This window comes from Cavia porcellus, unplaced genomic scaffold, assembly GCF_034190915.1.
Source record: "Cavia porcellus strain 051 isolate PalLab524CR breed Dunkin Hartley unplaced genomic scaffold, mCavPor4.1 scaffold_10, whole genome shotgun sequence".
Taxonomy (NCBI): domain Eukaryota; kingdom Metazoa; phylum Chordata; class Mammalia; order Rodentia; family Caviidae; genus Cavia; species Cavia porcellus.
This window is the reverse complement of record NW_026947493.1, coordinates 43,609,900-43,635,901: the sequence shown is the minus strand read 5'-3', so window position 1 is coordinate 43,635,901 and position 26,002 is coordinate 43,609,900. Positions and strand designations below refer to the sequence as shown.

The window sequence follows — 26,002 nt, the reverse complement described above, 5'->3', positions numbered from 1 at the left end:
CAGCAATAATAAATAATGGCTGGTATAAATACACGTGTGTCGCCAGGGATTTAGCTCAGCAGTGTAACTGCCAGACTGGCAAGCACTAGGTCATGAGTTCAATCCGTGGTACCAAAAGAAAAACAACAACAATAACAAAATACACATGTATCTTTATGCATATAAGTTTTCAACTCCCCTGGGTAAATACCAAATAATGCAACCCCTGGACTGTATGATAAGAATATTTACTTTTAAGAAGCTGCCTCACTGTCTTCCAAAGTAGTTGCATACTTCTCTAAGTTTTCAAGTTGATTCCTACAGTTTCTACAAACATGCTATCAGTGAACAGAGACAATTACATTTCATCCTTTCCATTCAGCAGAACTTCGATTTCCTTTTCTTGCCTTTCTGCACAAGCTAGGAGTTCCAGTAGAATAGTAAGGAGTGGTCCAGTTTTCTAGATGTTCTTTTATTAAGTTGGGGGATTTCATCTCTCTTCCTGGTGCCAGGTAATCAAATTTACTGGTACAGAGTTGTTCAATAGTATTCCTTGATTATTTTTTTAATGTCCATGGTATCTGTACTGCTGTCCTCTGTTCCTGTTTCTGGTATTAGTAACTTGTATCTTTCTCTCTCCTTGTACCCTGTTGCCTGGCTAAAGGTTTATCAGTGTCAGGGACCATCTCAGGAGAAGCACACTTGGCTCTTGGTTTCATCAATTTGATTTCCTGTTTTAAATCTCACTGATTTCTGCTCATTTTTATTATTTCCTCTCCTGCTTTAGATTTGATTTGCTTTATTTCTGGTTTCCTATTGGGGAAGCGAAGATTATTGATTTTAGATCTGTTTTTCCAATACATACATACAGTGCTATAAATTTTCCTCTAAGCATTATTTTTTTTTAATTTTATTTAAAAGGAAAAAGAAAAACACAAAACAAAACAAAGCGGTGTAAGGGTACACGTAATACAGAACTACAAAAAAAAAAAAAAAAACAGTAAGAAATCACCTGTTAATAGATTACATATTATCATCTTAGAAATAGTTGCTCAAATCACAGTATCAAAGATTACAAAGTAGACATTCAGAGAGACTGCAAACAGCTGTGTTCAATGATCCAAAAACATTAATATAGTCAGCTATTTAACACCCATCTAAGCATTATTTTTGTTACATCCCACAAATTCTGTAAGTTTAATTTTCATTTAGTTAAAAATTTTTAATCCATCTTGACCTTTTTCTTGCTTTGACCTATATATTACCTAGAAGTGTCATATTTAATCTACTAATTTTCTAGTAATCTTTGTTATTGATTTTTTTTCACTGTGGTCTCAGAATTCTCTCCTTCTGCGTGACCCAGAACATGACTATTTTTGTCAATGTTGTATGTGTACCTGCAAAGAATGTGATCTGCTGTTGTTAACCAAAGTAGTCTACAGATACCCATTAAATCCAGTTAACTGATGATACTGTTGAATTCAGTTGATAACCTTCATTGATTTTCTGCATGTTGGCTTTGTCAATTTTTGATAGAGTGGTATTTAAGCCTCCAAAATAACGACTCATCTAGTTCTCCCTGCAGTAATATGAGTTACTGCCTCATGTATTTTTACACTCTGTTACTAGGGACCTAAATGTAAAAGCTAAAACTATAAAACCCTTATGAGAAAAGCATAAGAGGAAAGCTTCATGACACTAGATTTGCTAATGACTTCTCATGTACAAAACCAGAAATACAGGCAACAAGAACATTAATTGGACTATATTAAATTAAAAACTTACATGTATCAAAGGACACAGTCTCTAGAGAAAGCATTTTCAAGTAAGGTTTGGCATCTAGGATGAATATATACATATATATATATATATATATATATATATATATATACACACACACACATATATTCATTATATATCATTATGACTCAGCAACAAAAAAAACCTAAAGCAATGTAATTTTTAAAACTGGCAAAAGAATAGCTATTTCTCCAAGGAAGATACTCCAATTGTCAATAAGCCCATGAAAAGATGTTCACATCTCTATATAATTACAGAAATAATCAAATCCACAACAGGACACCACCTCACCCAGTAAGGATACTAATATGAAAAATATAAAGGAACAGTGTTTTTGAAGATGTGGAGCTAGCAAAACACTGTGCACTGTTGGTGGGAATGTAAAAACAGGAATATAACTTCCATGTGATCCAGCAGTTCTCACTCTGGGGGTATGTATATCCAAGAAAATGGAAAACAGTGACTCCAACAGATACCCACATTCATAGCAGCATCATTCACGGTAGTCAAAAGATGGAAACAACTTAAATGGCTGCTGATAAATGAATAAGCAAAATGGTGCACACACATATATACATACATAAAAGTATTGTTCATTTTAAGAGGATATGGTGGATATCTGCTCCATTTTGGATGTAAGGACTTTATGTTAAGCCAGCCAGAAAAGGAGAAATACTGTATGATTCCATTTATATTAGTGCACAAAGTCATCAAATTCATGAAATTAGAAAGTAGAATCGTGGTTGCCAGGGATTAGAGGGACAGGACTGGGGAATTATTGCTTAATATAAAGAGCATTTTCAAATTGAGGAGTTATAGAAATGAATGTTGAAGTGGTACACAATAATGTGAATGTAATTAGCGCCCCTGAACTTAAGTATTAAATGGGTAAAACAATAAATGCACACACACGTATTTTTTTTACTTTACTTTAAAAAAAAAAAAATCCCTGAAACCATCAGATTTCCTAGAGCAGTATAACACAGTCACCGCTGTGGGATAGTTAATGACCATCAGCCACAAACACAGAGCGTGGGCAATAAGGTCAAGAGTAATATTACAAGACTCCACTCTGAGTGGCCCAGACCATCCTCCCGGCTAGGAAGGTCAGGGCACACTTCCCTGCTGCCTCACAGAGGAGCCATCTTCCCACCCGTCTCCTGCTGATCTACCTTTATTCACTGTCCTCAGTATAGTGTCCTTTGGAAAGCTCAGTACATACTACAACATAAACTAATTTAGAATTTTTATCACAACATGTAATTGACATAAATACAACTAATATGTAGAAGAGATTATTCCTAGTGGTTCTAGGATAGCAGTAATATTTATGATCACAGTTAATAAATGTCAGTATTATAGTACTTAAAAGGTACCTTCCTGTGTCTCCTAAAGACTAAATACTCCCATGACTTTTAAAGTGAAATATTAAGATAACTCTGGATTGCCATGCAATTGTAAGATGTAACACAGAATCCTGTAGACCTGGTCCAGTTTCCCCTGATTGTAACATTTGGACAAACTACATCTCACATCCAAAATATATTAATGAAGCCCACTGATCTTACTCAGTTTTCCCTTGTTTTACTTCTCATTTGTACTTTTGTGCTCTATATCATTTCAACATGTGTTGCCACCTGTGTGTCCACTCCAGTTTCCCTAAACAAAAAGATCCCTCGTGCTACTCTTTTACAGCTATGCCTCTGCCTTCCCTCAAGCCATGGGCAACCACTGTTCTACTCTCTATTTCTAAATTCTGTCCTTTCAAAAAAGAAGTGGAATCCTACAGTGTGTGTGACTCGTTAGAGCTAGCTTTTTCACTCCTCACATTCTTCAAGAGTCATCCAAGTTAACCGAGTGTTTCAGCAAGTAGCTCCCTCTACTGCTGAGCAACGTTCCATGCTATGATGTTTACCTGCTGAAGAACCTCTGGACTGAGTCCAGTTTTTGGCTGTTAGAAATAAAGCTGTTATGAACATTCATGTACAGGTTTTTGTATGAACTATTCCTATGACTTTTCAAGTTCATTTTAGTAATTCTGATTTTGAAAACTTTACATGCCATATCTGATGATTAGCCATTAAAACATAAACCATTAGCTCTTTATCATTTTGCACTATAAATAATATAGTACTATACTCACCAATAAAAGCACTATCAGATTCCAACAATGAATTTTTCAAGAAATCATCAGTGTCTTCTCTGGGCTAAAAGAAATATCATATATTAATGGCTATTTGTATTAGTCTGTAGAGGAAAACAAATTTGTACTAAGAGTTAACACAAGTATTTATGCTGTGTCCCTACCCCCAAATTCCAAGAGAATAGGAACACAGGTAGGGCAGCTTCCCTCCTACCACCCAGCGCCCAGAAAGGTCATGCCAGCCCCACCAAGTCAATGAGAACAATGGTTAACACTTGATCTCTCCAGGCCTGAGATTCTCGCAAAAACATTTACTCTCTAACTCGACTCCCTATTGCCCCCTTCTGGTTGAAGGATCACATTACTGTTGATGAAAATGCGACTCCAAATAAAGATTCACTCATCTTTACAATAAATTTTGCAGTGCATTTACTATCTGTTCCATGCCAGGAACTGGGGACACAAAGGTGAATTAAGGGATCCTTCTCTGGGATAAGAAGCTTTTGTCCCACAGGAGGGAAAGGAAAGGAGAGGGGGAGACAGGCCCTCAGTAACTGCCGTAAGCAACAGCAACTGTCGTGATAACATAGCACAGATATGGTGAGACATACAGTAGAAAAAAATAATATAAGTATTATAATGAATTCCCAGATGAGAGATAAATTTACATGTAGAAATTTTACAGTAAAGAATAATCACTACGTGTCAAAAGGAAATCAGGTCATCCAACAAGACCTCCATGCCCTTCTCCACCAGATTTCAGGTCTTCAATTGCTGGAACACTCTAGCAATGAGCTGTTAATCTTTGAAGTAACGAACTCCACTCATGTATATCACTCATTATCAAAAAGTTCTCTTGAACTGTTCGTATACTGAATTTATATCTCCTTGTATTCACCATCCATTGACCACTACTTTCCAGCAAGATAATGATACTAATAGCAGCCGATCAAAAGGTCCAAACCAACTGTTCTCAACATTCCACACAAAGCCCAACTCTTCTGTATCACAGTACTCATCAGCGCCTTATTTTTCCATGACAATCATTCCCAATTTTATCGTGTATGGTGTTTTATATAATCCAGTTTCCAAGAAGATTGTGAGTTACAAAATTTATTTTTTGTTTGTTTTCTCTTGTACTAGAGATTGAACCCAGAACCTCCACACTGAACTACATCCCCAGCTCCCCCCACACTTCACTTTTTTTGAGAGAAAGTCTCTGTAAATTGCAACAGGCTGGCTTTGACCCTGCCTTGGCCTCCTAAATAGCTTGGATTAAAGGTGTGTATTTCTGCACCGGGTTTACTTTTTTAAACAATGATAACAAACCTGGATTACAATGAGCTGCTTTTTGGCAAAATTGGTCATTAATCCAGGATTTTAACCAAAATCTCACATCTTAAATTTCAGAAATTTTGTATGTGACTTCCACATACAAAGAAACCTACCAATCTACAATCTTTCCAAATAGCTGTACAGACATCACAGGCCATGTGGTAGGGGAAAATTAGGAGCTCTGAAACCCAGATTCAAATCTGTGTTCTACTGCCTTTTGGCTGTGTATCTACTGGCAAGCTAATAAGAACTTAAATATCAGTTTAGGAATAAGCATACTTTGAAATTTAGAGCAATAAATGATAGCTATTAGCAACATTATCACTGTTATCATCAGGTCAAACCTGAGCCTAATGCTAGCTGGTAAACCTAAGCAAGTAAAAATGTAGCTGAGCCTTTTATAATCTGAAAATAGGGGTGATACTACCTATATCATAAGAATCCCAGGAAGATTAAATTAGTATTTTCAACTTCCATCTTTTCCCCTGAACTCTGGATACCTGTCTGCTCAACTGCCTAAAACACACTTCAAACTCACCATGTAGAAACTAAATTTCCAACCAATTCTCAGATTGGTTTTTCCTGCTCCTATATCTCTATCAACAGCAACTCCTATCCAAAAACCAAGAAGTTCATTCCCATCAGGGCCTCCACCTGGAATGTTCTTCTCCTCTGTTCCCCCAGTATTTTCCATGACCACCTCCCTGGCGAGAGGGTCCCAAGTGCCTATATCTCAAACTGTTAAGTTCTCCCAAGCCCCAAAACTCCCCAGCCTCCTTTTCCTGCTGCCATTTCCCCCCAGTGGTCTAACATACAGAAGATTCATTTGTTATCTCCCACTTCTAGAATGTAAGCTCCCATAGAGTAGGGATATTTCTCTTTTGCTGACTCCTGTACCCTGGGAACTTGGAACAGTTATGGTCCACAGGTTGTCAAACAGCTCCAAGCTATAACTTTCCACTACTTAAGCAGCAGAGTTCAAAAACAATCTTTTTGGGGTTCATAATTTTGCTCAATAGTTGAACTGGAAATTAAACTTGAAAAAAAATCTCTGTACCGGCTAAGAGTGAATCACATATCACGTCTCACCGAGGACACAAGGGGTTGACCTGCAGTCTAAACACCGCTTTTGCTCAACTACAAATAGTGCTTGTGTTAGTGATTAAAACATTTGTCACTGTGCTTTCCTTGCATTTTATTTGCATAAAATATCACAACCATGGCTCCAAGGAAAGTTAGTGATATCAGCAGTAAAGCTAAGAGGAAAACTATTAAAGATATAATAGCAAAATTTATTAAAGTCCTAGAAGAATGACTTTATAAGTTTTGGGCCCCAGAACCAGTTATTTGGTTTTCCACCTTTTTTTTTTTCAGGTAACCAAATTTATTAAATCCAACAGCAGGGGCCTGGGGATTTAGCTCAGCAGCATAAGCACTTGCCTTGTAAGCAGGCGATCGTGAGTTCGATCCCTGGTACCGATATTAAAAATAAAAAAATTCCAACAGCACGTAATCTTCCAAATTAAAAAAAAAAAGACATCAAAAGAAAAAAAGCAGACATCAAAGCCAAATGTAACAAGTTAATAAAAATATTCAAGGGGCCGTTTGAAGAGTGCAACAGTGCAGCAAATACAAACCAAAGTTTAACTTTTGTCAAGTTTGTACAATCTCCTGAAACAGACACACTGATCACAAACTACAAAGGGATCCACAAAGGTGGAGAGTCACACGAGCAGTGGACTCATCACCTCAGCAGCTTAAGGCAGGATATGTGTAGGACCAATCCATCCAAGCCCCATTTGTCTATTGCTTCAAATTCCCTCTTTAAAACCTAGACTCACATTCATTAGTGCAACAGGTAAGAGCAGCTAACCAGAGAATAAGGGCTGGGAACCAAGGTCAAAGGGAAGACAGTTCTTCCAGGGTAAATTTACGTGTTGATGGGGAAGGGGCAGTAGCTGCCGAATGGCTTCCTTTGGCAATATCCAAGATTTAAAAGTAGCAGAAAGATGGTATATGGTGACAGCAGGTACCTATGAGAGCAGGCTGGCTTTCAAAGTCGAAAGGGAGAATGTAATACCCTGCCACCTGAATTAGAAGCAGAACTTGCTGCTTCCTCAAAGCTATTCCAACCCTCCTGGCTTCTCAAGCAGTACTAAAGCATCAGTTTACTTTTTCTTTTAAAAAGGGGGAAATCTTGCCAATCTTGACAGACATATGGTCCCAGTTCAAGACCAGAAGTGCTGTAATTAAGCCTACAAGGGGAATAACTCTAAAGTGGGCATGGTGGGACTGCCCACTATATGACTCAGAAAAGAGACCAGGAGGAGGAATAGGATCATTGTCATGTTCTCAGGTGAGTCCCAATGAATATTCTAAAAACTTTAACAGTCCTTGCAGCCATTTCAACAAATACTACCAGAGTTCTCCAAGAAAGACCTTGGTCAAATACCACAGACACAAGAAAAGCAGCAAAGCAAATAACTAAAGGAGGAAAACAATACAAGGTAACCACAAACACTAACAGCAGCTTTCTCTCAGTCCTTATTAACTGTCTAGTTCAGTCTACGTTTTGCTGCACTAAAGACCCTATGAAATACAGTAAACCAAACAGTCCCAAAATACAGATTTCGTAAACTTTTCGACGTTTTTACCCCAGTAACTTCCCACCATTATTTAGTACAATTTGGCATTAGCACACAGTGAGTGTATGAGGCTATCAAGGGAACTATGGGAGTTCCAACACCCTATAGCCCCCAGACCTGAGGACTACATTTTGGTGCCAGTCCTGGGCCATCAATACTATTTCAGACTAATACTGTGTGCCTTAATCTTCTCTTCCTCCACAAGGTGGCTGGTTTGCACTCATCTTTGAGAAGTTAAACATGTTCCTGCCAGCTTGAACCACTGGTGGTACATGTGAGACAGTCTAATTAGTTGTACCAGCCACCCAATGGGACAGTCATGCACGTACGGCCCTGTCATAAACATGTTAATATTGAAAACACTGCTTCATATATTTCAATTGTATTTCTCTGGACCTGTAAGTTTGGTTGAAATTTGAATCTTTAGCCAGCTGTATCTAGGGGTTTTCTTCCCTTATCAGAAAATACACAAGTGGGCACATTTGGCAAGATGAGGGCGGAGCTACAGAAGCAACCATTACAGCATAACCAAGTGTTATTGCAAGAGATAAGGTTAAGAATGATACATTCAAACTTGGCAAAGATGGGCAGTGATTCAATGAAGCAATACTTTATCTCATACCAGCTTGCTAATTAACTGCTTTAAAAAAATTCACACCTCACAAAACCATTTGTTACAACTAAATAATCTCGCAACACATACTCACTTAGCTTGTTTGAGGCACTCTCTGATGCTGCAGGTGTTCACATCCTGCCCCTCTCCACATATAACCCAGGTGACAAAATGCCGATGTGAGAGGTGGGCTGGCTTACCAGAGGGGCAAGAATTTGGCCTTCTCCACAGAATTTCTGCTTGTTCACCTTTTAAGCAGTAAATCCAATTCAAGGTTGAGAGGAACAGGAGAATTTCACTTCCCAGAAGTATAAATACAAACCCTACACACATCTCACCTTGGATCTCTTTGCAGAAAAACTGCATTTCTGTTGCTATGAAAGAGTCAAGCACTAACCCCGAGTTACTGCAGCTTGAGATCCCTGCTTAGCATCAGGCCCTCAAACCTGGAAGTTAAGTTTCCATCTCACTGCTTTTTCTGGCTTCTCAACAAATGGATCATTTTTTAAAAAATAACCAAAAATAATTTCTGAATGGCTCTTTTAAGAGTGGGAAAGCTGAGCAGTTAAAAAAATCCAGTAAAAAAAAATGCACTCACTCTAATAAATTTGATGCATGGAGTACGAACTTATAGATTGGAAAAAGAATTTATTTCAAATTTTTGAGGTCCTCAGTGGCCTCTTTTTGTGTGCTTTTCCTTCATTCAACCTTTACTCATTCCAGAATTGGGAAAACCTTTGAGTTAAAAATTGGATGGATGACAGGTGGTGTCTTTAAGAACTCTGTGTGGGGACCCACCCACAGATGAACCCTTAGAACTTCCTGGGGCCCTGGAGATTCTTAGGCAAGGACCTTGGGTCTTATTCAGAAAAAAGGAAGACTTAACTGTGGCCGATTTTAAAGTTACTCAACTGCCCAGCTAGAAGGAACAACTGACAGGTGTAAAATCAACAACAAAAATCAAATTCCAGATATGTTCCCCATGTCAATATGAGTTTTAGAAAAACTATGACAATATCCTTAAATAATCATTTTTATAAAGATGGGAGCTCAGAACTGTAAGGTTCTGTTAGAGGAACTCAACATGCAAGAGAATAGTTACAAATTTTTATTTAAAAGATTCCCTTTTTAATCTGTCCCAAAGTATTAGAAGCTGAACTGTACAAGCTCTTGCCACCCACCCCCTCCAGTATAGTTTTTTGATGATATATATTTATATATCTTAAAACAGAAAAGTTACAAGTGGACTGGCTATGGCACCAGATAGGATGAGAATGAGCACCAGGCCAAAGCTGGCCTGGCAGAGTGAGTGCGTGGAGGAGTCTGAGGAACTGGGCCCCTTTCCTGTGAGGAAAGGGCTGGGCAAATTCATATTCTTTCATAGTGAAAATGGTTCAAATTCAGATACAAAAGCCTCCATTATGATGTTCCCTGGAACTCTTCTTATACTTTATATATTGAAGACAGCTCTTTCTTTTATGGCCAGTTTTAGCAGGCAAAGAATCAAAGGAATATAGATACATATATGTGTACACATATATATTTTATGTAGGTAAAATATATACACATTTTATATATGTATATATACATATCTGGGGGAGGGAAAGGACAAGGAGGGTCAGGTAAACCTGAACAGTCATCACATTACCCCTAAGGAGCCTGATGCTAACAAGGAGATAATAAATAACTCTCAGGGGGTAAGTGACAAGATGGGTGCAGCAAGAAGGGAAAGGCACACATTTAACTATTAGATACACTTTGATATTTGTGCGGCGAGTCCAGGATTCCGCATTTGCCAGACAAGTAAACTGATGATACTCAAAGAAAAAGAAATGTAAAAAAAAAATTCAAGCAGAGCTCCATACCACAGTTTTCTTTCAAGTCGACTGGTCGGCTAGGAGTGTTTTCAGACCACCAGAAACAGAAACTTTGGCTCCAAGACAAATGAAAACAGAAAGTGTTTCCACTTAAAAACATGATAATACAGAAACTTCATCAAATAAAGAAAAATATCAAAGAAGTCTACTTCCAGAAAACTGAGGTAGCACTGCTTTTTCTGCATTCAATGTTAAGTGGTTCTCAGTACAATGTATTCTAAAAAAATAAAACTGCTCACTTGACTGACGGGTACAGCATGTTGAGCGATAAACTCAACATGAAATGCAATAGGTCAAAGCAGGAAAGAGCAAGAAGTGACAGAAATAAGGGTTTCTGATAAATTAGCTTAAAGGGGGTTGTCACCAGACAGTAAATGCTCTTGACTAGCCTTGGCTCTCCAAGAGCTCCAAATCACCTGGGAATTAATGCAGTGCGGTTAACAGTTAACACTGCTATTCAAATCTGTGTAAGTCTTTAAAAATAATTACAATAACCTAAACTAAACCATGTAAACAGCACTACACACAGTACAGACCTGCCCTGAAAAACAATATGCAAACTGAGATCTGGCACTGTATCATTTGGTAATGTTAAGTCAATCTAACAGTTCCATTCTCCCCACCCGGCTTTACATCCTCCCCCACCAAAAAGCAAAGCAAAGCAAGAAAGATCTGTTTTGTACAAAAAATGGTAGGCTTATTCTAGCTGAAGGCTCCAAAAAAAAAAAAAAAAAAAGACAGAGAGAGAGAGAAAAGCACAACATGTAGTCAGGTTCAAATATTTTAAGGGATACTTCCCAAATGAAATAACCAAAATATGATGAAAGTGCCTAAAACATGATAGCGCATTTTAGAGCCCTTTCAGATACAAGGCAGATATAAGGCAGAGAAAGGTGTGAAGCAGAAAATATCCGAATCTTCAGTAATTTCCTCAAAGGTCCAACTCCTTGCTTGGCTGCAGGGCAGCGGGCAGATCCCTGCTGCTGCTCCTGGGACAAAGCCACTCAGTGTGCTCCTCAGGACACAAGCCCTTGGGCCGGAGCTGAGCGCACCTCTCCCTTCCCCTTCTTTTTTCCTTCGTTCCATTTCTCACTCCACAAAGGAATCGAAAAGACTTGGCCAGGCCTCATCTTCACTGTAGTTGCTGAGGTCAGGACCAATCCCCTGAGTGAAATTAAGGAACATGTTCCAAGTGTCCCAGGAAATGCCCTTGATCCCCGAGGGGTTCTCTGTTAAGAAGTTTAGCCCCTGGTCCAACATGGGAAGACTGTTCTGGGTAAAGCTAGTTTCCACAAGGCAATGGCTATTTCTCGATGCAATGACTGTTGCCCTTATTCAGAGTCTAGGCCAAACTGAAACGTAAACCAGTAGAGATCCTTGAATTTATCCTCTTGTTTGGCTTCAGTCAGTGCTATCTGTTACTTATTGCATTGCAGCCATCAAAAACTCCTTCCTGGTGAATTTGCACATGGTAGCAGCCTGGAACTTCCAAGCCAACAGCAGCACTTGAAATTCTGTGGGATCGACACATAAGTCATTGCAAAAGCACTCCATGCCTTCCTCCAAAATTGCATCCTCCCACTTGTCCTTATAGTGCCTGAACAGTTCCTCCAACCTCTGCAAGGAGGACTCCTCAGCATTCGACCTGGATTCCCTCCCAGTGTCTCCTGAAGAGGTTGGCAGCTGGCAGGCTTCAGTGGTAGCCGCAGCTTTCTTGGTCTCATTGACAAGAGTATCTCCACCTGGCTTGCCACAGGGTGGCACCTGTTCTTCCCAGTGGCCTGCCCCTCACCTACTGTGTGACTAGCTACTAGAATCTGGGTCTCCATTCTTGCTGCCCAGGGTCAATGAGGGATTCTTGCAGTTGGTTACGCACTGGCCCATGGTGGTGGTGGCCTGGCTTTCAGAGCAGGCCCCTCTGGATGGATGCCCTCGCTGCCACCGGCCCGTATACCTCAACACGCCATCAGCCAGAGGAGCCAGCCAACAGCTGCTCCAGAGGTTTCTTCAGTGAAATTCTTTCTGGAAACAATAGCGGCCTGGTGGATCCAAACCACCTACCATCCCCACTCTCGTTTCCAGGCTCCCTAACCCCACCACCACCTCCTCTTCTCGAACCGCTGTCTTCCATCATTTCTTATGGGAAAAATATGTTCAGTTCTCAAAGTTTTCAGCGTTTGAATACAAATTTGGAACAAACTGAATCTGACAACCAAGGCACAGTACCACTGCATAACTAAGTATTTATTAAATGAAAATCATTCATCCTTAGCCTGACATGGTGATGCATGCCCATTAATCTTAGTACTCTGGTAGGCTAAGGCAGGACAATCACAGTTTGAGCTAAGCCTAGGCAATTTAGCAGAGCCTGTCTCAAAACAAACATTTAAAAAAGGGCTAGTGATATAGCTCAGGACAAAGGCCCTGGGTACAATCTCCAGGACCCACCCCACCAAAATAGAAAGGCTCATTTCCAGCCCTTCCCTTTATTCAGTCTTGCACAAATGTGACCTCCTCAACATAGGAGTAAGTACACTGTTCATCCTTTTACCTTGCTTATTTTCTTTATAATTCTTACCACTGCTTACATTATAGACTCTTTCCACGCTACTGCTAATACTACCGACAGCACACACTTAACTCTGGATTCCATATGAGGCAGGCTGTACCCTTAAGAACATACATATATTGGTATATATCCTTCCAATGATATTTGTGTTACATTTTTTATTTAGTGGATATACAGAACTTATTATATATCAAACCTATCTCTAAATACCTTACAACTATTAATTTAATACTTAAGCCACCCACAGAGGTATGTACTATTATATTCATTTTTACAGATTAGGAAACAGGCACAGAGAGATTAAATAATCTGCCAAGAACCATACAGCTAAGAGACTAACTCAAACAGCATAACATCACAATCCTATTCTTAGCAATTATGTTTTCTCTACATATTATACTAACAATTCTCTACCCATTGCACTGATGAGAGAAAATTCAAATTCTTTCTTAATTCAATATTCCTGAAAAATTCAAAATTTGAAATATTTATATATTTTTTAAAAAGTATTTTCCTCCAAAATCTAAGTTGAAAAATTACAATTGGTTGCTTACCGTTCTGTGCTCTCGTACTTTAGCACTTAGGATGGCATCTAAATCAGCTGTACTCAATGAAGAACAAAAGCAAGGTTAAAAGTTTAGGAAAAAAAATAAAAATAAATTTCAGAATTTGTGCAGAAAGATATTAAATAGGCAATTACAGTAAATTAAATTCTAGGTACTTGTCACAAGAGAAAAAGAGTCTTGAATCAGGGATTCCAAACCCTCTCAAATCTGATCAGCCTTCCAGTGTGTTCCTCCAAAGGGTGCCTTTTATCCTCTTAGACACTGCCTCTAGGAATAAAGAGGCTGGCAATGGTAGCTTGTGTTACTTCTCAAAATATTTTACATAACAAAATATCTTCATGACTATTGATAGCTAGACCACATTCTCATGAATTGCATCACCATCATGTCTGCTAAGAACTGGGGATGATCACTATGGGGAATGAATAATCTCAGTACCCAAATGTACTATGTTCACCTACTTTTGGCCTACTGGAACTACTTGGAACTACTTTTGGCCTAATCAACATAAGTCGGCATGATCCCGCAAGATCAGATCATCACTGGAGACTGCTAAACAAAAACATCTCTACACCAAGTATAAAGACTTACTGTGCTCGCACCTCTCCTTCCCGGGTGAGGTGCCACCTAGCATAGCATCTACTCACTCTGCTGTCACTGGGTGATACATAGGTTGTTACAAAAACTGTACCAGATAGTGGGACAATATCCCATACAAATGTTTATCAAATCTCGACTGTGATCTCAGTCTAAAGTTTCATGTCATTCAACCTATTTTGCAGTAGTATAAGGTAAAAAAGCTACCTCAGATTCTGCAAGCCAGACCAGCTTGCCACAACAGAGGTAAATTTTCCTAAAAACAATGGGCCAGACTATTCCTCTTATTTCTGTCTGACTGTAGTGTTTTGATTTTTTTTAACTCGTTGTCCTTGGCTACCTTCAATGACTTAAAGGTCAGCAAAGACAGTGACATACAGCTGTGGGGGCCATGATACACTAGGTATAAATAGGGCACATCGATGCTCTCTTAGACAACTAGCTCTACTCTGCTTCTAGGTGCTCAATCTGACTTTTTCCTCAGGGTGCTCAACACACTTATACTTATTTAGAATCTAACTTCTCCAAAAATTATAAATTCCTGAGAGGAGCAGCCTATTCCACTCATCACCATATCTTCTATTTATACATTAGGATCTGTGCTCCTAGCAGGTAGCTGTATCTGCTGACTAAATGACAACACAAAAACATACAGTTCATTCTGATGGTTTACAGGTTTACAGTTCATTTCTGAGGATTTATGCAACAGCAAAACTTTAATACATCTCCTACACACAGAAGAAAAATGCCTCTATGGGGCACTAATGTGTTTTTTTTTTTCAATATTCTTTCTGTTGGTTTCTAGTTCCTGGTGCAGAGGTCTCATGGGCTGATCAGAGCATGCAATTCTGTTGACTACAGTGAATGCCTCAGCCCCTCTCAAGCATGGAGCTCCCCCAGACAATCAGGGTGTCCTCTGGGACTTGTTCTCTGTGAAACAGAGCTGCCAGTGCAAGAGACAAAGCAACTCAAAGGAAAGAACCACTCACTTTGAAATAGTAATGACTGTTCCTTACCCTCAGCACTTTCCTGCATTTTCAATCTGTTCAGCCTCTTCTGCTGCTCTCTTAGTAGGGCTTGCTGCTGAATCTCTAAAGTGTGATGATCTCTTGGAGGATCTGGGTACATCAATTTCAAATCAACTCTTGTTTCTGAATCTGGGGCACAAAATACAAAATTTAATCTTGTATTCAAGGGAGATTTTTAGACACAAAAACCTCCACAGAGATGTTTATGGCAGCTTCATTCCTAATTGTCAAACTATGGAAGGACCCAAGACACACTTCAAGAGGTAAATGGCATATCATTAAACAATGGAATATTATTCAGCACTAAAACAAAATGAGCTCTCACACCATAGAAATACAGAAAACTTGAAAGTTTTCAAGTTGAAGACTTAAGTGCAAGAAGGCAATCTGAGAAGGACACACACAATATGATCCAACCTATACAACATTCTGAAAATGGCAAAACTATATAGAGACAGTAAAGCAATAAACCCTAGGGATTAAAAAGAAGGCAAGGTTGAACCAGGCAGACTATGCTGTAATGTTGTCATATTACAATATTACAATGATGGACATAGAATACCTGTACGTTTTCCAAGCTGACAGAACATATATCAAGAATGAACTTTACTACAAATTTAGAACACACAATGGTATGTCTATATAAGTACATCAAGTACAATCGAATGTGCAGGCTGCCCACGACAGAGGAGGCTGTGCAAGGCAGGGAGGACGTGGGAACTCTGTACTTCATCTTCAGTGTTGCTGTGCACCTAAAACTCCTTTAAACAAATCAAGCTTTTTTTTAAATAAAATTTTATAAAACTTTACTATAGTTAACAAATACTTACTTACTATAGTTAACAAAGTCAAAGGGCATTAGAGTAGCTATAAAGAACATGAAATTCATATTCTTTAACAAATGCCTTTTTACTAACATAATGACGTTATAAGGAAGCTCCCAGCACAAGCAGAGCTTCTGATAAGGCATTCTACATACCTACTTCCCCACTTCCCAGGATGCCACCCAGAACACCAGCAGGGAAACTACATGAAGGTATACATATCCAAGTGGTTAGCCACATGGCTATGACTCAGCAAGCCATGAGATTATGCAATCACAGCAGGTCTCTAACATGTATAGTGAAAAAATTGCTAGGCAACACAAAGCATATCTATAATCCCAGTTGGCAGGAAACTGAGGCAGGAAGATCACCAGTGAATTTCAGGCTAATCTGGGCTACAAAGTGATTTCAAGGCCAGCCTGAACTATATAGCAAGATCTGTCTCAAAAACAGACAAAAAATAATTAAATGTGCTGGAAAAGCCAAGAATTTAGCTCAGCGGTGTAAGCGCCTGCCTTGCAAGGTCGAGGTTGTGAGTTTGATTCCCAGTACAAAAAAAAAAGTGCTGAACAAATGAAAATAATGTTACTAGCCAATTCTGTCCCTTGCAAATAAATATCATCCAAAATGCCAAGTAAATGCAAACTGAATAGAACATTAAAAGGGGTGTCCTTATTAGAGGAAATGAGAGTCTGAGAACTCACCTCTGCTAAAATCGTATGAATTATCAGTTGATAAGAATTAAAATGTTGGGGCTGGGGATTTAGCTCAGCAGCATAAATGCCTGCCTTGCAAGTGTGTGGTCATGAGTTCAATCCCCGGTACCGATAAAAAAGAAAAAGACAAAAAAAAAAAAAAAAAAAAGAATTAAAATGTTAAGTATGAATTTTTGAATCTTAAAAATAAAAATATAGTTGACATAGAAAAAAGTCTTGAAAACATTATTTCCTTTGTCCCACTAATTAGAATGGTGGGATATAATAAGAAACAATACTCTATATGTAAAAAGTCTTATGATCAGACATTATCAGAAGAATAGAGTGAAAATGGTTAGTGTATGTGTGCAAATCCCAACAACTTGAAAGGCTGAGGCAGGAGGATCACAAGCACAAGGCCAATATGAACATTTAGCAAGAATCTATCTCTAAATAAAATTTAAAAGGGCTGGAAATGTACCTCATTGGTAGAGCACTTGCCTAGCATATGCAATGCCCTGGGTTCAATTCCACATACCACATCAGAAAAAAAAAAATGAAATAGGAAGCATCTTGAATATTCAGAATTAAAAAATGGTTAAGAGCAAAGTGAACAGAGGAGGTTCTGGTCACTCAGATGATTCACCACTTCCAGACTCAGCCTTATGGGGTGAGGGGGCAGACACCAACAGCCCAGTGACAGGCTGAACAAAGAGCAGATGTAGTTAGTGAAACATACATGAATGGCTCAGCTCTGTGTCTACCTTCTGTGGCCTCAAGTTCTCTTTACACTATTAAAAAAAAATCAAAGACCTCTAGGGAAAACTTGTTTTTAAATTTATAAAATAAAAAAGAAAACTTGAAAGTGTATGACGTACATATTACACACATGTATATGCCACATTTAAAATTACATTTTTACAACATAATACCAAGGTACATATTTTATTAACTTCAGAGAGAGAAAGTCATCATTTGCCATGTGGCCTCTGGAAAACCTGTGTATACATGAGAACAGAATGAAAAAGTAATAATGGTTTAGTTTAAAACAAAAACTCTAGACAAAACTCTGACACTCACTGGCTTAACACCATGACGAGCAGAGTTATCAATAAAATGCATAAAAATAATTATAACATATATAACTAATGATATATGTAAGTCTAAGCAAAAAGTGAGAGAAAATTTTAAAATAGCAATCATACCATTGTTTGGTTTTACTTTTGTGTAAATTATACTCAAAAAGGTGATAAAACTTCCAAAAATTTAATGTGTTTGTATATAGGAATATAAAATGATTTCTTCCTATTTCTTTTGATATTTAAAACTTTGCTCTAATCAGACAGATATTACTTTCAAAAATAAAAAAGTTTAAATTCTAGATTTTCCTGGCATTGTAAGATGAACACATATTCAAAAGTTGCTTTTTCAGGGCCAGGGATCTAGCTCATCGGCCCAGCATCTGCCTGGCAAGCACAAGGTCCTGAGTTCAATTCCCAGTACCAAAAAAATATATATTTTTTGCCTTCTCTGCTCCAACACTTGCTCTGTCAAATATTCCTAAAAAAAAAAAAAAAAAAAAGATTCCTCTCTCATTTTTGTTCTCCTACAGTTCCTATATCTGACAACCCTGCTTAAATACTGTATTTTTCTTCTTCTCTCACTAAGAGACCCTTCTCTCTCATATCCTCTGCATTCTTTCCCACCCACCAAGGCCATCCCTCTTCCATGATCAGGCCTGTCTCCAAAGCCTCTTTCTCCTCTTGCGTATTTTCACACTACATCCCACCCAAGGTCTTGCACCTCCGGGAGCCTCCATTTCCCTCCCCACACACAGTTTCCCAGGGTAAACTTAGGCCGATTGATGACCTCTCAGTCAACCCTCATTCTAAAGTTAACTGGCTTCTGATTCCATCACTTTATGCCTCTGATCCAACTGAGACCCTGTGATACTCTCACACAGCCCTTTCTCCTCGATACTTTCACTTTTCCACAGCCTTCAGCACCCAACATTCCCCTGCTTCTCTGCCAATCACTGTAACTCCTCCTCCTCAGTCTTCCTCCCAAGCTCTCTTCTACTGTCCAAACCCCATTACATACCACGTCCATTTCTTTACACTAAGCTAATCACCCACACTGAGGCATCCAGATATCTCCAAAACAAAGTCTGCCAAACTGAAGCCAAACTGAAGCTTCCTCTACCAGACTGGTAAACTGAGTATCTAAAGTGTACGCAAGTTTTATTTATAACTTAAAATATATTAAAAGTGAAATTTTACTTTTAAGATATGGTACAGATGTACCTAGTTCACAAACTTAATTCACTGCACAATTCTGGAGAAGGCGGCCATGTTCATGTCCATGTGGGAGACAGATGGACCACCGTCACAAACAAAAACAAAATTTTGCCACACACTCTATTTGTGAACCAAATTGTTCCCAAACAAAAGCATTCGTGAACTGAGGCACCACTGTATGGACATTTTCAGAGCTCCCTGAACACTCTTGCTGTTCCTCTGAAGCAGCAGCACATACTTACCCCTATCTTTCAGCACATTAAAGTCATGGATATTCTGAAAAGTGGCAGCATCTAAGCCTTTAGGTGACTGTCTCCGGACGGGAGCTTGCACTCGATGCCTGGCCATGTCAAATATATCCACAGGATTCCTTTCTCTTTTCCTACACATAAACAATAAATCAGGAAAGAAACTCAACTCTACATTTAACTCACTATAAAAAAAATCTGGCATCTTTCACCACGATATATTTTTAAGTACATTATTCCACCTGTTAGTTCAATCTCTTAAAGAGTAGGTATAATCATTACAATTTTGCAAAATGTTTAGATGTAAGGTACCTTATTGGAAGAGTGTAACAAATCAGCTTTACTATAGTATGTTCACATAGTTGAAAGACCAGTTTGGGAGGGTGACTGTTTTTTGCAGCACTGGGGATTAAACCAAGGGCCTTCACACTGAGCTAGAGCCCTAGCTCTTTCATTTATTTTATTTTCTTTCTTTTAAATCTGAGGAAGTTATTCAAGGTGGGCTTGAACTTGAAGATCACAGTACTTGAGGGCAGAAAAATAGAGATTCAAATATTAGCTCTGCTACTAATTAGTTTGATCTTGATTTCACTATCCATAAGATGTAAAGTCCACCCATTATCGTCATGTTGAGAGCAAAGGACGGAAAATCACACAACATACTTGTCCTAGTAAACAGTATGAACTAAACGATCAGTAAATGTTACCTTTTTATTCCTCAAAGAACTAAAATTAGAAATTCTGTATGTCTCAGCTACTCCGTTCTAGGTATCCTTCCCAAAAAGCCTAAGACATCATACTACAGTAACACATACAAACCAATGTTTATAGCAGCATAATTCACAATAGCTAAATCCTGGAAGCAGCCTGAATATCCTTCAACAGACAACTGGGTAAAGATAATGTGGTATGATGGAATACTACTCAGCTATAAGAAATGATAAATGTGAGACATTTGAAGGAAAATGGACACACCTGGAAAATACAATGTTGAGTGAAGTAAAACAGACACATAGGCTTAAACATCGCACAGTAGCTCTCATTTGAGTAAGGCAAAGAACAAACAGGAGCACAATGAAGGATGAATAGGAGACAAAGGGATACATCTCTTGCAAGCATGAAAGGGTCTACAAGAATGTGGGCAAGGGAAATAAGCAGATAAAGATATGCAATGCACAGGACCCTAACAATCTCAATTAATGTAGATGCAGTATGCCATGAACATGGGTAAGATTAACAGCATCAACAAGAATAAAAACGGGGAAAGGGGATTTAGAAGAGGGAGGTAGGAGACAAAGGGAATTTTTAAAAAAGAACCAAGTTGCATTATGTACCCACTCCCTAAAATGATTGTAAACTACATGTACTGCAAACATGAACTAATAAAACAAAATGTTACTTTCCTCTCAGCCCAAGTACAAACTGTACACAAAACAATGGAATTAACATTCTACTCAATACAGAGGATACTGTGTGATTTTATAAAATCTTCCAGGGAACTTGATCCCTGCCAATTCACCTATACACTCCTTTGGTACCCAGGAAATTAGTATGCTGGGCAGGCAGCTCAGGAAGGAATATGAAGTGAGGATAAAAATGGGAAATGGCAATCTAGTCCTGAAAGTAAAATTCAATATAAAAAGTTCTACAGCTGCTTCCCTCAGAATTAAGTAGGGGCTCTTCTTTTTGAAAACGTAGCTCTAAGCTACAATTCTATGATCATAAGATCCTGCCCTTTATTTTTTCTTATCTTTTTGAGACAGAGTTTTGCTATGCAGTTCAGGTTGGCCTTGAACTCACAGCAATCCTTCTGTCTCAGCCTCCCAAGTACTGGAATTACAGGCATGAGCCATCACGCCTGGCTGCCCTTACCACTTCTTTATCTCTCTCTAAATTTCTAGGGAGAAATAGCTGTGGCCCTACTCTCATGGAGTTTCCTTTCTAGTAGAAAGCAAACACACTAAGACCATGAAACAACCTGCCAAGCTGACATGGAGCTGTACTACACCAAGGATGTTAGGAACTCTATGGAAATTCATCACAACAAACATGTAAAAAAGACTCTGAAGAGACACTTAAATTGTACTCCTCATTTCCATAACACTAATAGTTAAATAGGCTGTTAAGCTACAAACTAGGTCATTAGATTTATTTGCATGTAAACTACATCATATTTATTTTATGCCTAGCACAAAACAGGAGAGCATAACTGTGGGGAATTAATTAATAAGTAAGAGACTCTTTTTGTGAAGATATTTATGAAAGTAAAGAATCAACTCTGAATCAGGTTGAGTGATAAAACACCTATAATCCCAGCTACTCAAGAGGCTGAACAAGGATCACACGTTAAAACCCAAAATGGGCAACTGAGATCCTGTCTCAAAAACATAAAATTAAAAAAAAAAGGGGGGGGGAGGGAGGATTGGGGGAGTAACTCAGTGGTGGAGCCCTTGCCTAGCACAAAGGAAACTTAGGGCCATTTCAAAATTATGACAAATGCTCTTTGGTAACTTACGATGTTAACAGTAGGAAAAAACCCAAGGATTCACAGAAACTCTATACCATGCTTACAACTTTTCCATAACCTACAATCCCAAAATAGAGAGTTTATTTTTAAAAAAAAGAAAAGAAAGGGTGATAATTAGCCACAATGCTGATTTTATGACCCTAAAAGTTTAAATATTGAGTCCTTTTAAAAACAATGATCAAAGATGTTTGGCAGCCAATGTTTGCTAGAAAATAATTATTCCAGAAAGTAATTATTGAAGAAAATTTAAAAGTTCTAAAATGAAACTGTGATTATTCCATTCCTGAAATTTTCTACTCATATTATTATCAAATTTCTACACCTAATTGTAGAAGACTAAGAAAAATAAGGAAATTGTAAAATGAATGCATCATGTTACCAAAGTACAGAATTAGTAGGCAGGTGACACAAGAACTTTTTAACTCAAGAAAAAACAAAAATTACCGGGCATGGTGGAGCATACATACCTATAATCCCAGCACTTGGGAGGCCAAGGCAGAAGGTCAAGGTCAGCCTGGACTACATAGTGCAATCAAGGCTAGTCTGAACTATATAGACAGGACAGAGAGACAGAGACAGACAGATAGACACAGAGAGGGAAAGAGACAGAGCAAGAGACAAAGTAAGACACAGAGGCAGGCAGAGACAGAAACAAAAATTGCAATTTTAAACTTACCTTATAAAACTTTCATCATCACTGTCCATGTGGAGTAACCGCCCTTGTAAACGCCTTTCTTCACTGCGAAGCTGTTTTCTCATTTCTGATAACTCCATAATCACATTTTTTTTCTCCTCTAAAATTTCCCATTGAAAATTAAAAGACAGGTATAAGAACAAAAGATTAAACACTAAAACCTAACCTAACAAAACAATTATAAAATTCTCAGAGAGGAATTTTTAGGAAATATTTTTAATGTTTTATAAATACACAAATAGTATTATAAAAAGTAATAAAAACTGTAGGAGTAATAAGATCCGAAATGTGTAATAGCTATTGTAAAAAAGAAAGGGAAGGAAAGTGCTCTAAAGGATATAACTGCATGTGTGCTTAAGTGTGTAAGACAGATGACCATACTACTAAGTTTTTGCTGGATCCTCAAACAGAAAGGTTTGCACTCTCATTGTTTGATTGTCCACTTTCTATGTTTTAATTTTATGACCTAAACAACTATTTCTAAGATGACAGTATGTAATGTATTAACTAATGATTTCCTAGTGTTAATTTTTTTTGAAATTCTGTATTATTTCTACCTTTTCTGTTTTGCTTTTTTTTTCCTTAAATAAATAAAATACACAAATATACACAGATCATATTTGTGAATATCAGTAAGACCCCAAAAACACATTTCTGACAGTACAGGAATTTCAAAAGCTAAAAGCTATTTTGGGGAATGAAAGTGTAGCCACAAGGGGCTCTTTGAGGGAAAAGGCTTGCTCTGAAATCTGGCTGTGGTGAAATACATGATTAAAAACGTCTAAAACCACACGCACACAAATACACGTAAAACCTAATGAAAGCTGATAGAGGTCAGTTTGCAGAGTACACCGAGGTTAACTTCCTGGCTGTAATACTGTATTTTGTAAGACCTTTTGACAGGAAGAGCTTAGAGGAGCGGTCCTTGGTACCTCTACTATTTTTGCAACTTTCTGCAACTTTGTAATTATTTCAAAACAAAAAAATGTAAGAAAGAAATATTCTAGATTACAAATTTAATAGTTAATTTTACCTTCTGCCCGGAGCTGATTTTTCCTTGCAGGTACTGGAGGAGACTGTGCCCTGGACATTGAACTTTCCTGTTTAACAATAGGAAAGATGTGCTTAATGTATCAAAAGATGTATTAGAAAACTACTCAGAATCCTGAAAGAGTTAGGAAACTAAACACATACATCCTCCCTGAAAACATGCCCACATCTCTACCTACTTTTCCTCTCAGCAGAATGGAAGAGCCCTTTCCCCTCTCCAAAGAGAAATGACTCTCATCTTCTCAAGTCCCCCTCTTTCTCTTCCTCTTACAAGCATCCTCTTCAACCTATGCATAAAACCTACTTTTAAAAAGTCTTACCTCACCTTTCTTCACTCACTATCTAGTGTCTACTCTCTCCTTCCCTTGACAGCCAAGCTTCTTTAAGACTAATAAATGTATACTTCTGGGGTCTATTTCCTTATTCCCATTCACTCAACACAGAGCTACTGCCTTTTTTTCTACAACAATGCCTTCACCAAAGTCACGAAGTGATCCCCAAGTAATACACTCAGCAAACCTTTAGAGAGGAGTACTAGGTATGGAACTCAGGCCTCTCACTTAGTTTACAGTAGGGTTCACACCCCTATGAGAATCTAATGCCACTACTGACTTGACAGAAGATAGAGCTCAGGCAGTGCTATGAGCAGGCAGAAGCTGTGTACACACAGATGGAGAAGGGCCTGGGCCAGCCTCTGCCTTAGCACACAGGCATCGGTGGGCAGACCAAACCCCAGCACTTTCTTCCACATGACCAGCGGATCCTACACACACTGAAAGTCCTTTGCCCTCCCCTGTATAGCAAATCCCTGATTCTTCAAGCATCACCTCATGGACTAAAGCTTCTAGAACATTTTCCCATCTCTCTTTTGAATGTAACTCAGTCTAAAATATAAGAAACTTCATAAGTATAACTATAGCTAGCTAGAAGACAATTTTCAAAGAAAGGGCTCTTCTTTAAGAGCATGAAACAAGTACTATTTGTTAAATTAGTTTTTCAAAAAATTAAATTTTAAGGCACCGAGTACGACCACTTACAATTCTTGTAAGAACAGATTAATGTAGACATTACTGTATTTCAGATCTAAAATCATTTAACCTATCCACATTTAAGATGAATATAAAAATTTCATTTAGTGCCCCTTAGTTCAAAATAACTAAATCAAGAGTAACAAGACAAAAACAGAAAGTATATACATGAATGAAGGAACTTATGATGCTGTCAACTGAAGGAGGTCTTTGGAGTTGGCTTGTAATTTTGTTCTGAAGAGCAGGAACCACAGGAGAAGGCTGTCTCAAGTGCTGAAAAAAATACATACATATACACAAATATATACTACATACACACAAATAGGAATTTACATAATATAAACTATATATACTATAGCTATACACAAGACTAAGAAGTTCACGTTGTTAGTTTCTAATAAAATACATTTGATAAGGGTCAGAAATTAAACTACATAAGATCAAATATAATGATTATGATAAACAGATTTAGATATCCTAATTAAAAATATATAACTTTCAGATTCTGATAAAAAAATCAAGTAAAGCAGAATTATTTCAAATATAGAAAAGACAGCAAAAGTGAAAAAAATCATCTTAACAATAAAAGGGGAATAGAACAATACAAAAGCAAAATCCCTTTTCTGGAAACCATATAAATCAACCTCTAAAATCTAGATTTACTGGCACCAAGAGAATCATAGATAAGGAAATTTTCTAGATTACAGTAGGTTCAATGTCTCTTTTAAATAATCTTTCAATAAATTTTAGCTGTGAATACTTATTTGTATTACCATAAACCCTGGGATGAGAAATCAAACAGCACAGTTGAGTCTATCAGAAACAACTCATAGCAAAATAAAAAACAGATGACAGGGAACAGGAAGATGGGCTGTGTGGAGACAGGAAGGTGATGGGGGGAAGAGTACAAAGGACTGAAATGTGTTATGTGCACCTACCAATTCTCCGTAATGAATGTAGTATTATGTATTGAACACAAATAATAATAAAAAAGGGAAGAAATTAATAAAAACACAGAAAAAAAAAGAAAATGACTCATGTTGCTGGTCACTATGGTGTACAGCCCTAATCCTGTAACACTGGGAGGCTGAGACAAAACGATCTCAATTCCAGCCCACCACGGGGAACTGGGCAACTTAGTGAGATCCTAAGAGATTCTGGAGTATGAAAGCCTGGGTTGACTCTCCAGTACCACTAAAAAAAGTAAGGACAATTAGGAGGGGGAGAAGAAGAAAAGGAGGAAAACGAAGAAAAGGAGGAAACAGAGAAAGGAAAAAAGGAAAAGAAAGAAATGGCTCATGTTATATGAGGCAGGTGACATACTAAACAGTATACCAAACCACATTCTAAATACACCAGACTAACCCACTGGTTAAAAATGAATCTTTTCATATATCTGCTTTGAAGGAAAAAATATAAATTCCTGTGAACCATTTTCTTATGTCAAATTGGGCTACACTTTCAAGACAGACAGGAACATTCAAAGT

At 38.0% G+C, this 26,002-nt stretch overlaps 1 protein-coding gene and 1 pseudogene across 19 annotated transcripts in view; both read right to left on the bottom strand.

Annotated features, from left to right (window-relative positions):
• The window catches only part of Cspp1 (centrosome and spindle pole associated protein 1), a 109,470-nt gene that overhangs the window by 6,867 nt on the left and 76,601 nt on the right, over positions 1-26,002 (bottom strand). For all 19 annotated transcript variants that reach the window (XM_013143843.3, XM_063257417.1, XM_013143847.3 and 16 more), the window contains 7 exons: positions 24,684-24,788; positions 23,471-23,537; positions 22,420-22,537; positions 19,211-19,350; positions 15,141-15,281; positions 13,516-13,562; positions 3,923-3,986 (listed from right to left, as the gene is read on the bottom strand). In XM_013143843.3, coding sequence (XP_012999297.1) covers positions 3,923-3,986; positions 13,516-13,562; positions 15,141-15,281; positions 19,211-19,350; positions 22,420-22,537; positions 23,471-23,537; positions 24,684-24,788 — 682 coding nt within the window. The remainder of the gene's footprint in view (positions 1-3,922; positions 3,987-13,515; positions 13,563-15,140; positions 15,282-19,210; positions 19,351-22,419; positions 22,538-23,470; positions 23,538-24,683; positions 24,789-26,002) is intronic.
• Positions 3,993-13,505, bottom strand: LOC134477893 (DCN1-like protein 3; annotated as a pseudogene).